This window comes from Pelobates fuscus, chromosome 9, assembly GCF_036172605.1.
Source record: "Pelobates fuscus isolate aPelFus1 chromosome 9, aPelFus1.pri, whole genome shotgun sequence".
NCBI lineage: Eukaryota > Metazoa > Chordata > Amphibia > Anura > Pelobatidae > Pelobates > Pelobates fuscus.
In genome coordinates this window covers 28152104-28168146 of record NC_086325.1, presented here as the reverse complement: position 1 = coordinate 28168146, position 16043 = coordinate 28152104, and the positions used below count along the sequence as shown (strand labels likewise).

General features: G+C 40.7%; 1 protein-coding gene across 1 annotated transcript; it reads right to left on the bottom strand.

Annotated features, from left to right (window-relative positions):
* On the bottom strand, positions 1 to 15792 carry CCDC61 (coiled-coil domain containing 61). Its single transcript, XM_063433315.1, has 14 exons — positions 15704 to 15792; positions 13223 to 13378; positions 11632 to 11714; positions 11281 to 11441; positions 10022 to 10174; positions 9721 to 9931; positions 8401 to 8483; positions 8016 to 8209; positions 4536 to 4614; positions 4375 to 4439; positions 3997 to 4072; positions 1233 to 1302; positions 1048 to 1120; positions 1 to 951 (listed from the first exon to the last, which is right to left on the bottom strand). The coding sequence occupies exons 2-14, from the start codon at positions 13371 to 13373 to the stop codon at positions 857 to 859; spliced, it is 1494 nt and encodes a 497-aa protein (XP_063289385.1). The 5' UTR covers positions 13374 to 13378; positions 15704 to 15792; the 3' UTR covers positions 1 to 856.
* Positions 15793 to 16043: the final 251 nt, after the last annotated feature.

Here is a 16043-nt window from a genome sequence, read left to right as displayed (position 1 = left end):
TTAAGAGCGTTTCCGGCTATAGCGTTCCTTCCACACTTAAATGGTAGCATTACAATAGTCCTGACATTTCTGTTGCATAATAAACAAACTTTTTTCCTGTTCGTTTTGTGTCCCCAGCTTTCCGATTTTTTGTTGTGTAAAGGCAGGGGCCATTTTCCCTCATGGGCTTCTCTGTAGCTAACTCTCCTTAAACCCTCCTCCGTTCTGTTAACGGACCTCTCAAACTAAAATCAAGTTACAAATGGAAGTCCGTTAACAGCCGGATACTGAAACCACGCAGAAAAGCCCATATAGCAAAACAGCTCACAGAGTTACACAAGGAAATGAAAAACAGCAACATACTAGAAGAAGGGAGCAATTAGGAGTTCATTCTAGTTTAAATATATAGAATTCAAACTAACCTGACATTTTCTCTCTCAGAGACTTCGTTTGTTGGCATCTTTGGTTACTTCATTAATGAACCAACTCTCACATAAAAAGTACACATAATTGAAATGGTTAACTTTATAAATTAGAGCTCTATGCCCTTCATTTCTGGACTATGAACCTTCATCTACATAGGCCCGGGAATACCTGAACATACAATAATCATACAATCAGCTTCTGTGTAATCTGGATTCAACACCAACGTGGACCAATGGTGAAAGCAGGGCCAAATCTATATGTAATGAGAGGCTTCAAACAAGCCAAGAGAAGGATTTGTCCATTCACACAGTGGAGATGGGTGCGAAGGTGATATGATTACATAAATTTTTTATTTTTTTTTTTAAAAAACACGACACAAGTCTAGTTGCTACCACCCCATCACCATTTATATTTGATATAAGACGGGGCTGTCCAGGTGTAGATGATCACTCTACGTTCGAGTGTCCAGGTTCTTCATGTAATCCTGCAGTGCCTGTAACCGGGCATCAATGTCTGAGAGGTCAGAGATTGCGTCAAAACGGTTTTCTGGATAGCATAAAATAGATTACGGATCAGTCATGAGAGATAATCATAATAAGAGGAATACACAACAAAGCATTATGGACATGATAATTAAGCTACCTTTCTCAGTTTTCCGGTCATAAGTAGGTGTACTGGAAAGCCGCTTTTTTTCAGATGACTTATCTCTTGTGCCCTGGTAAATTCACGGATAATGGGGAATGTAAAAAAGTTAAAAACGTTTACCCAATCAATATCAATAGTTGAGGAAAATATAAAACTCAATAAACCCTTGTTAGTGAACTTACTCTGTTGCGAGAGTTCCAGGACGATGGTGCAAATGGTCTTCTCCCACGTGTTGCCGTCCGTCTGTCCCCACTGGAGAGGGTACAAAGAGAAACAACAAAAATAAATTATACTCAAGCTCAGTGAATCTGCTTTCCTACTAGAAAAACACATACAGGATACAATGAAATATTGGTATATCATTCGACAAAACTCTCCCATTACAAAGCTGCTGAAAACTACTTGTAAAAAAAATAAAAAAAAGTTTCTAGCACTAGTAGTGTACAGGTAAAGGCAGCTGGGACAACCGAAATCAGAGTCGCTCTGTTCTGGTCAGAGGTAGGAAATGTACATATCATGAAGGGAGCAGCGCCTAGAGAGAACCTCATTGCGTCCAAGTATGAAACGAGACAAGAGAACAGTAGAACATCTATAGAGTGTGGTGAGTTACTTCTTGTAGTGTACCTTTGATAAAGTTAATTTCATGTGATCAAACAAGCTTGTGTTATATTTTATTGTGTTTTATGTACTTTTTAAGATACTTCTAATAAAACTAATGGATGTCTTTTATTTGACCATCTTTATTTGTAGTTCTTGTGCACAGGATTATAGGCGGTGTACAAGATTAACATGACAAAGGAAAGAAAGAGCAATAGCACTAAGGCTCCATGTAACAGAGCCAGTAAGAGAAAGAAGTGAGGTACCTCAACACAAAAAAAAATCCACAAACACCACCTCCTTAACGGTAGTGTTAATATTCAGGGCTGCACTCTATGGTGTGTACATAATTAGAATTGGTGCTAGTGGATATCTCATACGCCTCGACCATCCTGTTTTGTTCCTGATACCTGGACACTAAACTCCTTGGTAGGGAACATACCACTTACACGTTGAAGATTGAGCAACAATCTGTTTTTGTTTCACACGTGTGAGCAAATTTCCAGTTATTTTACCACTTTTTTTAAAAATTGCAGTGTGCACTATAGTTTAGTTCTATTTTTATCCACAGATCATTGTCGTGAGGATCACTACCACCAACATATCGTGAAGTGGTATAATCCACAACCTTGGATATCTATTCGGAGCCATCTTTAGGCTACATAAAATGTGAGTGCATATCCACATACAATATCACCCTCATCTATGACACCAAATATACTACACTATATTGGTATCCATTCTGTTTGTATTTCATAATCTTCGGACCACCCCTCATTGGATCAAGAGATACACCTCACATCCTCAGGCAGGGGTTAAACTGCCCAGGCGCTTACGGATAACTATACATTGTAAGTGAATCTCTTTTTTTCCTACTCTAACCAGTATTCGACTTACTATACTATATACTTGTTCTACTCTTCCCTTGCCTTGTTTCACACTCTGCCAGACCTGAGAATCCCTCCAAGTCAGTGGTTCCCAACCCAGTCCTCAAGTACCCCCTATTAGTCCAGGATTTAGGGATTATCCTGTTGTGTCTAAAGTGTTTTTGTTTTTCTAAAAAAACACCTTAGACACAACTGGGATATCCCTGAATACTGGATTGTTAGGGGGTACTTGAGGACTGGGTTGGGAACCACTGCTCTAAGTGCTGCTTCTTTCATTATATGTACATGGCTGACTACTTGTGCTTGTATTTATTATGGTTCATTCTGACATTTCTTGTCTTATTCACAGAAGCAAATATTCCTACAAAGCATCCATTTACACCCATCACAGTGTTCCTCCTGCAGATCCTCTTAAATCACAAATATCAGCAAACAAAAGGGCTTCCTCAGCTAATGGACTGACTAAAATATCTTCTGGCTTTCCTCAGTACGCTCTTCTGCCCAAACTTTGCAGGAGCTTTTACATCAACACACAGAATTGGTCACCATCCGGCTACTGCAGTAGACAATAAACATGCCAAGCTTAGAATTCAAAATGAACTTGGGGACTAAAAACACACCCCTTTCACTCGGCAGCAGGACTAATTAGGAAATACAAAAAACTCAAGAGGTTGGTGGAGTGCCACAAAAACTCTGCCATTTGACCAACAAAACTTAACTTCTCTAAACCAATTACCCCTCTTTCATCCAGTTCCTAACACATTTGCAAAGTTCATTTTCTTCTTTGACTTCTCTAAACTAGTGATAGGACTAGTTAGACTATGCATTATAATTATGAAAAGGTGGCACAGTTATGTGCCGTTCTCTGGCCTCAAGACAACTTTTGAGTCTTGTAAAATGTCCACAAACGGTTAACCTATTTTGAATACTAAAATCTGGTGTTTCCAACAGCCAGCTAAGAATTATGGGGGGATTCAGTCCAACAGGTGACCAGATCAATTTTGGTCAACCGTGGATTTGTCCATAACCCAATAAAATGATTTTATGTGAAATATGCCGATAATTACAGACAGTGGCAAATACAATTAGGTAGGCTTGTACTGCTAACACCTGTGGAGGCTAATGGTTGTACAATACAGCTTAAAGAATATAATAGGCTTTATAATATTTGCTCAGGAGGAAAAAGAGCATGGGTGTAACAAGTAATTAAACTGCCTTGAACATGTGCTTACTGCTGTTCCAGGCATTGGACCGGATTAGAGATATTTGGGGTAAAAAGTCAGGAGTACTTAAGCTCTAGCCATGTGTTCAGTGCATTGAGCGCAGAGCATGTTAAACCAAAGCCCTTACCCTTACACCTTTTTCTAATGCTCAAACTCAAATCAGCTTCCAAACTAGAATTTCAGAAAATGGTTATTACATAAAACAGTAAAGGTTTCCCCCCTCACCCCCAAGTTATTACCTGCTGGCAAGTGGCTCTGTGTCCTCCATTTCATCACCTGAGCTTTGATATGAACGGCGGCTTCGCAGACTCTCAACTGGAACATAGAATTTTTTTTATGAATTGTGCGCCAAGAGAAAAGGTTCTGCACAATCTTAACCTGACTGCAGAAAGGCCGCAAACTCTAAACAATGCTGCTGAGACATAGTCACAACAATGCAGTCTAAAAATCAGAAAAGACAACACTTCAAACCAGAATCTGGGCAGCTAGACTCAGACATTTAAACCTAAATTTGGAGAGACGGCTTCTAACTCTAAATGTATTGAGAGACACACTCGAGGATTTTACATTAAAGAAAAAAAATAAATAAATAAGAGCTGGAAAGGTAGAAGACTCACCTGATGAGCTGCGTCTCTGTCCTCTTAAACTGGATGGGGACCCAGAAACTCTGCGCACCCTGGTACTGGGGGAAATAGGCACAAAGTTTTTACTTCAAGTGCGTGACAGTGGAGGGGGTTCGGGGGGGGGGGGGGGGAATTTTAAAAAGATAATTTCTTACTTCTTTTGTTCCACCTCCCTTTGCTTGCGCTCACGGTCTTTCACAAAGGCAGTTGGATCAAACCTTGGAGGACGAAGACCTACGACACAGAAGAATGGCAACTTAATTGACCGTGTCACTCTAGTTTTCTAAAACAAATCTATAAGAAGAGTTGTACGTTTCGTTAATTCGTTAAACAGAGCAGTGAACAATGTTGGCGATTTACAAATGAAAGCGTTAAAAAGATTGCAGGTTCAGACAACTTTCCAGGTCAAAAATCCAAGAGCTGAAATGACTGTCAATTTAATCAAAAACTAAATATTTATAGCACTGACTCATCAATACATAATGAAAAGAACCCAAGCATTAAGCAAGCCCATCATATGCAGAGGTCATTAGGCCTCCCACACAGCAAGGACAATGCCAGCAAGCCTGCAATCTAGTGTTACCCTTTCAGATGAGATTATCCAGCTATCAGGACTTTGCAGCTGCATTCCAAGTATACAGCCTGGACCTGATGAAGATGTGACGAATTAGATACTTTATGGGGCTTCTTATTTACGGTGTGTAGCTGTCTAATTTTATTGGCTTGCATTGTATATACAATGTAATCATTCTTAATAGGTTAAGTTGCAAATGAATACAAAACACATTCAATGCAGTTTGGTCACGCACGTCAAGGGAAAAACTAAGCTGGTCCCCGTTTATCAAAAGAGATCTGTTACTGCCTTGGGGAGGAGGTGTAAAAAGCTCCAAAAATGTTTTTTTCAAAATATTAATTATATATATATATATATATATATATATATATATATATATATATATATATATATAAAAATAAAACATTTAATGATCCACGTCACGTACTCATGTTGGTCAAGCAGGACAATTTTTACATTTTAGTGTTTATGGCCCTTGAGAGCTATGCACATGTCTGCTGCAATTTATCAAACATCTCTTTCTCAATAGAAGTCCTCACAAAGGCTTATTAAGGACAGTGAGGTTTATTCAGTAAACAGGGAACTGTGGTGCACTGAAACTTAGCTGCAAAAGTGAAGGGTTTATTCACTAAACCTAGAATTTTGGTAAACGAAAAAACAAACTTTAAAAATAGGCCCTTCCAGTTACGTCATTATTTTCTATATTTAACCAAGGATTTTACTATTGAAGGTAAACTCTATACTCTATTCAAGCGATTGTAGAATGCTTATTCAGAAGACCACCAAATAATGTACCAGTATGAGATTTTAGAGCAGATAGATTGTGATGGCACATACAAATGCGGGGAGGGAGCAGTGTATTAGATTGGGTCTGCATGGAGGCGCTGAACACTCCCCTTGCAGATGCTGATTGGCCGCGCAGCTTTTTACCACACATGCACAATAGCCTCCCAATGCTTTCTTATTTGAAAGCATTGGATTGGCTGAGATCATCATGTTTGATGAAAACAGCCAAAGTAAAGAACACACTCATAGAACGTCAAAATAAACAAGATAACGTCATTTGTTTTTAACAGCTGTGCTACAGCATACATTCACCATTTCAGTCCTATTACCAAACATTTCTTAATATGTCAAGGTAGTTGGGCTGAAACATTAGTTATCTGCAAATAAATATCTCCTTAAAATAAATTTGCTCTCTTGTTTACTTTGAAGCCCTATGAGCGTGAGGATGTTCTGCGTCAGTTAGGCAACTTTTTTTTACACTGTACGTTTCAATGAAAACTGAAGTTTTTGTCTTTTTGCGGCCCACATACATTTAAAGCTTAGTTATTTGGCCTGTGTTAGCCTTTGAGTTTGACATGCTTGCTATACAAAGTCAAGTGTCTGAACACATGCCAACTTGGAAAGTGTTAAAAAGAATTGCAGGTGGATCATGGACGTAGCGCCACCATTACCCCATACTGTGCAGTAATATAAAATGGAGACATTTGTCCATGTATCGGATTATGCCATGCAAGGGATATTATAAGGCAGCACCCATATGTCATCTTCTAAGTTTAGTGCCTTGAGAAGTGACAATCACTAACAATAGGAGTTCTGGTCACTCACCATGTGGAGCTTCCATCATGACTCTGTCAGGGTCAGTTTTCAATATTCAGTGACATGCAGGGAGGTGAAGCAGCTGCAAACATGGCTGCCCACTCAGGCCCTTGGGGCAGTTACAGATCATGAGTACACAAGTAAGTGAGAGGGTAGTTTTTTGGACAAATTATGGCTAAAGTTTATTAACTAAAGTTCCCAAATGAAATTTCAAGATATGCATCTACGCATGTTCTAATTTCCATTCACAGAATGACTTAGAAATAATTGGCAATCTGAATGGAGAACATCATTCAAAATGTACCATTACGGAATTTCTTCCTGTCTTCTTTGGTGAAACTTGCTGCGAGAGAGTAAAAAGTAATGCTTGGAATTAGTCAAATCATGGCAGTGGAAGGTCCAGGAACCACTCCCTTATGTTTGAGTAAGCAAGCAATGTTTTAGAGGAAAAATTGATAGAAGGATTCAGATTAATGAAATGCTTTGTGGGCCGCAATGTGAATGGGCAAGTACTAGCCCCATCCATATGGATTATAAATCAATGGGATAGGAAGAAATATAAGAAGGTAAGTACCCAGCTTAAGGGTGTGAAAAGCTCTGAATGTAACGGTTAAGAGGGAATGAGACAATATTATTTGGAAGTGAGGTGGTTGAGGTAAGGCTGGCAGAGAGTCTGGCAAGGCTAAGAAAGATTCCAATTGGCAAGCCAAAAAACTAATTCTCTAACCAGTCCAATGCATGCCTGGGTCGGGCTGCCAAACTGTACTCCTTGGCATTAGGGAGATTAAGGCCACCCTGGTATTTGTTCTTAAAGGGACACTCCAGGCACCCAGACCACTTCTGCTCATTGGAGTGGTCTGGGTGCCAACTCCCACTACCCTTAACCCTGCAAGTGTAATTATTGCAGTTTTTTTTTTTTTTTAAACTGCAATAATTACCTTGCAGGGTTAAGTCCTCCCCTAGTGTCTGTCTATTAGACAGCCACTAGAGGGAACTTCCTGCTTCATAGCACAGGTTTTCTGTGCTAGAGCGTCGTTGGACGTCCTCACGCTGTCGCTGTCCTGTCGCTGCCTCTGGTAAGTGACTGAAGGGGTTTTCACCCCTTCAGCAACTGGGGTTTGGGGGGTGGGAGGGAGAGGGACCCTCCAGTGCCAGGAAAACGGATAGTTTTCCTGGCACTGGAGTTTCCCTTTAATCAATTTAATAAGCCCTCAATGCACCTTACCAAATACATTGTTACTCTGATTTCCAAATTTTAAAAGGCACTCATCTTTTCTAGTGAAAAGGACAGAAGAATGTAGAGGGCATAGTAGTTGAGGAAAACTTGTGAACACAGATGGGTCTTGTGACCATAGACATTGGTTGTTTAAAAAGCAGTTTGTACCAACAAAACACAACATTCAGACAGGTTCCATCCAATTTACAGATTATTAGGAATTACAGTAATCTGACCACTTACCTACTGGAGAGGGAGACAACCTTGCTGCTCTAATCAGATTCCTCCCCTCTCCCGAGCTCCTACCACTACGCTCACATGATGTAGATCTGTCCCTCCGCAATTGCTTTTCTCCACGGGAAGCAGTTCGTTGGGGAGGGCCCCGGTTGGCAGAGCTAGAGCGACCCTGTGGAGATGGTCCAGTAGGCGTCACTCGTCTGTGGGTGTGAAATGGAAACATAGCTGATTTAGAGAATGTTTCTAGTTCGCTATTTTTACCTTATATTTAAAAAATTCACTCTGAAGTCTCACTTTGGTGAATAACCCGGTTATTGTCAAATTAGAATGAGATGAAAAGACAAGTTAAAAAGGAATCATGTCTTGCTAAAGTCTAATAATGTTTCCTCACCCTCTTTTGTACATTGCTAGTTCAGTGGTTAAGCTCTTCACCTTCAACCGAAGGGTACGTTCTATAGCTCGAGATTCCTCCAACTGAACAGAGAGAAAAAAAAAAAAAAAAGGATGACAGGAGAGAAAAAAAATGAAATAAAATACAAGTCAGCAGATGGTAAATATAATAAGGTATTTATGAACTATGCTTCTAAAATCCACAGTCATTCACTCTGTGTGATGTGGACTATACCTCTCATAACATTGCCAATGCATCAGGGGAGACATAATAGACAATATCTGGAGTTCTGATGGCTGCCTATCACCAGGGGTCTAGGGGCTTCCTGAATATTGTGGGAAGCGTACTTCACGTAGCAAAAATGCAAAGGTGCTAATGCTCGCAGAGAACAGAGGTGGAGCTCGAACCAGCAGAGAGGGACACAAGCGCTGGACTCCGTTAAGTGACAGAAGGGGGTTTTAACCCCTTCTGCACCACGGCAAGGGGAGCACTCTAGGGAGCTATAGTGCCAGGAAAACAACTTTGTTTTGCTGGAACTATAGTTTCCCTTTAAAATCTATCTGGAGCTGTTGTGGTTCCGTTTTCTATTTTTGCATGGCAAGGACCCAGAGCAAGTCTCTCGATATCACACCTTCAACCAACACTGTTAATGTGCCAGAGTGCTGCCCTCTCCTTTGGAAATACTATATGCTTACATTTTGATGGCAGTAACAGTCAGTGAGAGTCTCTGGGAAAAGCTTGAAATGTGCCGGTGGATGTACTTTCCTTTGCCATTTTAGAAGCTACAGCATGTACTTTGCACACCATCTACTGCAAAATCCATTGAAAGATTACATTTAAAAAAAAACTGATTCAAGAGGAGAATTATATTTTCTACTAATTTCCATAATGTATTATAAGCAATATTATTTTGTGGTAATGATTCATAACACTAATAATCACTGGATGAAATGTCAGGGAAAACCTACAAATATTCATACAACTTGCTAGCATAAGCACTTAAAAGACATCACAGTAAACGTGACCGGAACACATTCAAACCATTAACAGTTCAACTACGTCAACTTGAAGAAAGCCAGGGAACTCCTGGCATCATAACCACTACAACATGTTAAAACGGTTATGGTGGAAGGAGTGTTCCTTTAACCCCTTAAGGACACATGACATGTGTGACAGGTCATGATTCCCTTTTATTCCAGAAGTTTGGTCCTTAAGGGGTTTAACTAGCCATTCTTATGGTGTATTTTAGTACAAGCTTAATATGCTTGGAGGTTGACAAGATACAAGACCTCCTGGTCAGTAAGATCTTATGGCGTGTACCTGCTCTGTTAGCTGCCTGCACTCTTCCCGTCTCTTACTGGCCACTCGCTGGTTCTTCATTTTCTCTTTGTGTAGGTCTGTCTCCAGAGTCTGTAACGCCCTCTTGAGTATTCGGGTATGATTTGCCTCTTTCTCATTGGGAACAGAGAGTTCCTGCAGCCTTTCCAATGCAAGCTCTGCCTCCCTTTTCTCCTCCTTCATCATTTGAAGCCTAATATTTGGGAACACGATAGTATAAACTGAAAGTAGAAATTAATTCAATAACACTTTCATGGTCTTTATACTTTTTGCAGACACTCACTCTTCTTGTAAATGCCGGATTTCGCTCGCCATGGTTTCCCCTCCTTGTGCGGCTCTCAAAGACGCTAGTTCTTCCTTCAAACCTCTGATCACTTGGCGCAGGTAGACTGGATCTGGCTTTCCAACATATGGCAAAGGGAGGGGGTAATGTATCCTGCAGATAAACACACAGACTAGTTGTGAGATATTTTTTTTGGTTTCCTTTCCTTTTTTATGCATCTTCATGCAAACACGGTTTCATAAAAGCACACATGAAGTCTTTCATTCAGAAGTGGCCATGGATTTTAAGGTTTTATTATAAGGGATACAAGTGGGTGCAGTATGCAATACCTTTTTTATTGGACTAACATAATATGGAAATTAATTCAATAATACTTTCAATAAAATAAGGTATCATTGCATACTGCAATACTCTGGTATTTTGTCAAACAGTCATGACAACGTTTCAGCCACACAATGTTGCTTTTGTCCCTTAAGATTCCTGAACCCCTCATTTCAGTATCAAAATGGTTCAAATTGAACTTGTACTCCAGTTCCTAGAGTCTCCTCACTGCAGCTCCAATCCTTCTCCTGTGAAGTCATCATTACTGAGGAATGGTTCTCACAGACAAATATTGTAACACACCAACAATGCTTCTCGGAGAAGCATTGAAACCAGTGCTTCTCTAAGAAACATCCATTTATGTTTAAATCTCAGCTAATCCGAGTTTAGCATTGCATTCTCTCACACCACCTCAGAGTATTGAACCTACATATGTAAAGACTAAACAGCAAGTTAGTTTTAAATAATAGTCAAATGACAGGAAAAGATACATTGTTATTTACCTTAAGGGGACACTATAGTCACCAAAACCACTACAGTTTCATTTTTGTCGATCAGCGACTACAAACTCTGCATGGAGACCCCTATATTGCTATAATGGAAGCATTTTGCCTCTATATGCCCCCACCTCTTATCTTCTTGCCGGTGGGTGGAGACCCCAATTGATTATAGAGTAAATCGAGGAGGAGGGGCACATATTGTTCACCTCACCAAATAAAAAAGGATACAGGTCCTTAATCCACTAGCAATCCTCCAAAATAAATTACTTACCTACCCACCCTAATAATATTGAAGAGGGGGTTAAAAAAATAAATATATAGATAAATTATTCTTCTTCTAAATCTTCTTTTCTTCAGCTCCAAAAAAGGCCAAATAAAAATCTGGCACACGGTCAGAGGTCAAGTAGTATTTTAAGATTATACGATGATAAAGCTCACCTGTCAAACTCCACTGAATATATGAGGATCAGGTAACGTTTTGAACTAAGGGCAGAGCTTCTGGAGGGAGGAGCCTGTCGAGACGTTCCTCCTACTTTCCTGTGGCGTAGCAATTCCAGGTCTGCGTACGTCAATAGGTCAAGGGTCACCGACTCGCTGGCCTGTGTGGAGAAGAAAATAAATGTATCCGCAAAATATGAGGGAGTTAAGAGTTTGTTTGATTTTTTTTACCCTTGGGAGAGAAGCTACACATTTAGTGCTCTTTGGCAAATCAAGACTTTGATTTGCTTGACTGATATTTTGAATTAAAATATGGTATCAAGGGACTTTCACAGAAGACATAAATTTCACCTGAGTGAGGGCAGAATGCAGCATGTTGCAAAAGATGGCAAATTGCTTGAAGTTTCCAGTCTTGTGTGTGAGATCCTCTATAACTGTAAGACATTGAAATATAATAACGCCAAGTTCGCAATAAGTAAAAATTAAACCAATTCTGGCAACAGTCAACCTTACAGAGTCTTCAGTTTATCTATGCCATTAGGCTCCATCATTTCAGACAGTATGAAAACACATGCTTTTAATATTCACTCAACACAGTATTGTGGAGAATTGATAAAGGAATTTCGAATTGGATACAAAAAGCCATATTGGAGAGGGTTTTTTGTTTTGTTACAAAGAATATGCAATTCTCTAGTCAATTCTCTTCAATGTCGGGTTAATGAGTGTAAAGCAGCCTACAGGATATATTGTCACAACATATTTCATAGATAAATCTAGTGCCAAGAATCTTTTCATCAAAGTGAGTCATATTAAAAGGACACTCCAAGCACTTTAATCCGTGATGCCAAGAGTGCCCTGGCACCCTGACATGGTAATAAGTTAAACTGTTTGCAAAATGCATGCTGACTTACCTGGGGTCTGCGGAGCGCTGGTCACAGCCTCTGAAGGAGCAGGAAGCTTCTACGAGGAGCTTCCATTAGTTCCAATGAGCTAAGCCTTGCCATGCAGAGCCAGCTCATTGTTTAGAAGCATCCGCTAATGAGCTAAACCCTGCACTACTTGGCTAAGATCAATGGATGGAGCTTCCAACAGCAGAAAAAAAGGCAATCAGCACCCGTAGGACCCTAGGTAAGTTTTATGCATAATTTGGACAAAATTGATATTGGAGAGCTGGAACTGAGAATTCCAGATAACTAACTGACAGCTCTAAGAAGCAATGTTATACCTGGAGGCACATTTTTTTTTATTTTACAAATTTCTGAAGTTTTAATCCACTTGCAGGTATGACAGTAAGATTATGGTACTCTGTGTGCAATTAGCTTTGCACTACCTTATCTGTGATGCTGCTTAGAAAGACCCTTTAAGTGAGAAGCATGGTAATCCAACTAATTCCAGCCCTGCAGATCAATAAAAAGGTACGCAAGTCCACATTTTAAACTTCTAGTAACACAATCCATACATTTTGCTAGTCAAGCAACTATTAGAAGTACAGATGAGCAATTATTTAGAAAATTATTTGTATTTCGTCTAGTGGTTTTGACAGGTCAGAATGTCAGTGTTTCATGCAGTCTTTCACAATCTGTCCTGATTGCAGAGTAGTCCTGTACAAACAGAAAATGATGCAGGTGCACATGGCACACCCATGCAGGTAGCTGTGCAGTCTGAGACTGGAGCATAATAGCTCATTAAAAAAGCATCACTAAAAGTACTAACTTATTAGAGGATTATGCCAGGAAATAGTATGCACAGAAAAGCGTCTATAAATAAACAATGTCTGAATCTGATAAACTGATCGAAAATAATATTGAATACACCTAAAAAAATCTGATCACACATCGGTTTTAAAAGATCAGTTTTGTCCATAGGATGTTAGTATGCTATAAAAAAAAAATACTTCAAGCAAAGTTAAGAATACATTTCAACTTTACATAGTGAAACTCACACTCAGCATCAAACTCCCCTCTCCATTGATCGGTGGTCACAGCATCTTCTACTTCCACCTCCAGTCTGTTCCCCGTGTCACGGATTCGCAGAATGTGTTCTATCCCTCGAAACACACAACGTGCTTCGGCTACTTCTGTCTCGTCCATCATGAAAGCTAAGATATATACAGAGGAACAGAATATATAAGAAAGTACAAGAGATATGATAAGGACATATTAAGGCAAGAGTGGGTACGCATGTTACCATTATAAAGGGATGATGCAAAAAACAGATCAATACATTTTACACACGCACAAACAAACAGGAAAATCACCACTCTATAGCTCTAACTGCTCGCTTTTTCTGTACCACTAACCTCCATATTTACATCAAGTAAGCACTACAAACTTACAATGCCTAAAACTATAACGTAATATTTTATGTCATGTCTAAAGCACATTGTAATTCTCATCACTCCAGCTGGTGTATGAGCACATTCACTTAACCAGGAATTGTGAAAAACTGCCACTTTTTAAGCAAGCATGACTGAATTGTTTTGTTCTTTAACCCCTTAAGGACCAAACTTCTGGAATAAAAGGGAATCATGACATGTCACACATGTCATGTGTCCTTAACCCCTTAAGGACACATGACATGTGTGACATGTCATGATTCCCTTTTATTCCAAAAGTTTGGTCCTTAAGGGGTTAAAGGGTTAAACATTGGAATTTTGACCCAAAACCTGAAAATACCTTGACTGATCGTAACAATTCCCACTGTAATGAATAATCCTGAAATTGTGCAAAGGGTTATGGGAATTTCAGTCTGACAGCTGGAGAACTGAGACTAGATAACCTATCACAGACCACAACATTTCATTATAAGAACCTGGAATCTCCTGCACATTTCTGTGTCATCAAAACATGGAACTACTCAGATTTTGCCATCGTGACTTAAAGTGGCTATGTTTCCCAAAAACTGACATCAAATTGGAGCATATAGCATCATTAGTTAGATGAAGATACCGGCAGCATGCGGGGAGGAGGAGGAGAAAACCAATGTGTAGTAGACCTACAGACTATAGACCAGGTATGGATAAGGACTACATACAGGAGAGGGGTGAAGCCACGTATAGGAGACCTACAGACCAGGTATGGATAATATCTGCATACGGGAGACCTACACACCAGGTATGGATAAGGACTACATACAGGAGAGGGGTGAAGCCACGTATAGGAGACCTACACACCAGGTATGGATAATATCTGCATACGGGAGACCTACACACCAGGTATGGATAATGACTGCATATGGGAGACCTACACACCAGGTATGGATAAGGACTACATACAGGAGAGGGGTGAAGCCATGTATAGGAGACCTACACACCAGGTATGGATAATGACTGCATACAGGAGACCTACACACCAGGTATGGATAATGACTGCATACAGGAGACCTACACACCAGGTATGGATAATATCTGCATACGGGAGACCTACACACCAGGTATGGATAATATCTGCATACGGGAGACCTACACACCAGGTATGGATAATATCTGCATACGGGAGACCTACACACCAGGTATGGATAATATCTGCATACAGGAGACCTACACACCAGGTATGGATAATATCTGCATACGGGAGACCTACACACCAGGTATGGATAATATCTGCATACGGGAGACCTACACACCAGGTATGGATAATATCTGCATACGGGAGACCTACACACCAGGTATGGATAATATCTGCATACGGGAGACCTACACACCAGGTATGGATAATATCTGCATACGGGAGACCTACACACCAGGTATGGATAATATCTGCATACGGGAGACCTACACACCAGGTATGGATAATATCTGCATACGGGAGACCTACACACCAGGTATGGATAATATCTGCATACGGGAGACCTACACACCAGGTATGGATAATATCTGCATACGGGAGACCTACACACCAGGTATGGATAATATCTGCATACGGGAGACCTACACACCAGGTATGGATAATATCTGCATACGGGAGACCTACACACCAGGTATGGATAATATCTGCATACGGGAGACCTACACACCAGGTATGGATAATATCTGCATACGGGAGACCTACACACCAGGTATGGATAATGACTGCATACAGGAGACCTACACACCAGGTATGGATAATGACTGCATACAGGAGAGGGAGGGGGGCTGCACACCAGCTCCTACAGAACTACAACTCCCATGATGCTTAGGGCTGGCAGAGCACCATGGGCTTTTATTTCTGCCATACCCCGGGTAATGCAGTTATATCTCATTCCCATGAGGCTCAGGCAGCCATGTGGCTGGTTTAGCATGATGGTCAGCTGCCCAGATAAACACACTAATAGGAAATAAGTGAAACCCCAGCCCCTGTACATAAACACTGCACACAGACTGAGTGACAGAATGGAGATAAGCTGCTCGGCTATAGGGAGATGTCAGACATGTTCCCTCCATTACCTGCTGGGATTCCTGCCTTCCCTGTATCACCTCCTGTCCGTTAAACCGTCTCTAATCCCACACACACAGCAACACCCTCTAAGGAACAGACTTCCGCCTTCCGAGCTACCTGATTGGTCAGCTAGAACATCAATCACACGGTATCCGGCCCTTCCCGTCTTCCCATTGGCGCAGCCAACTGTCAGTCGGACGTTCAGTTCCGGTAGCGGTTGGGCGGAAGGGACACTTGGTTGCTATGGTTACCCTGGGTCCTGTCTCCTGCAGAGTTGTAGTGGTGGTAGTGGGGGAATCAGTGGGTGAGTGAGCAGGTATGATAGAGCAGCAATGGCTACCTGTACAC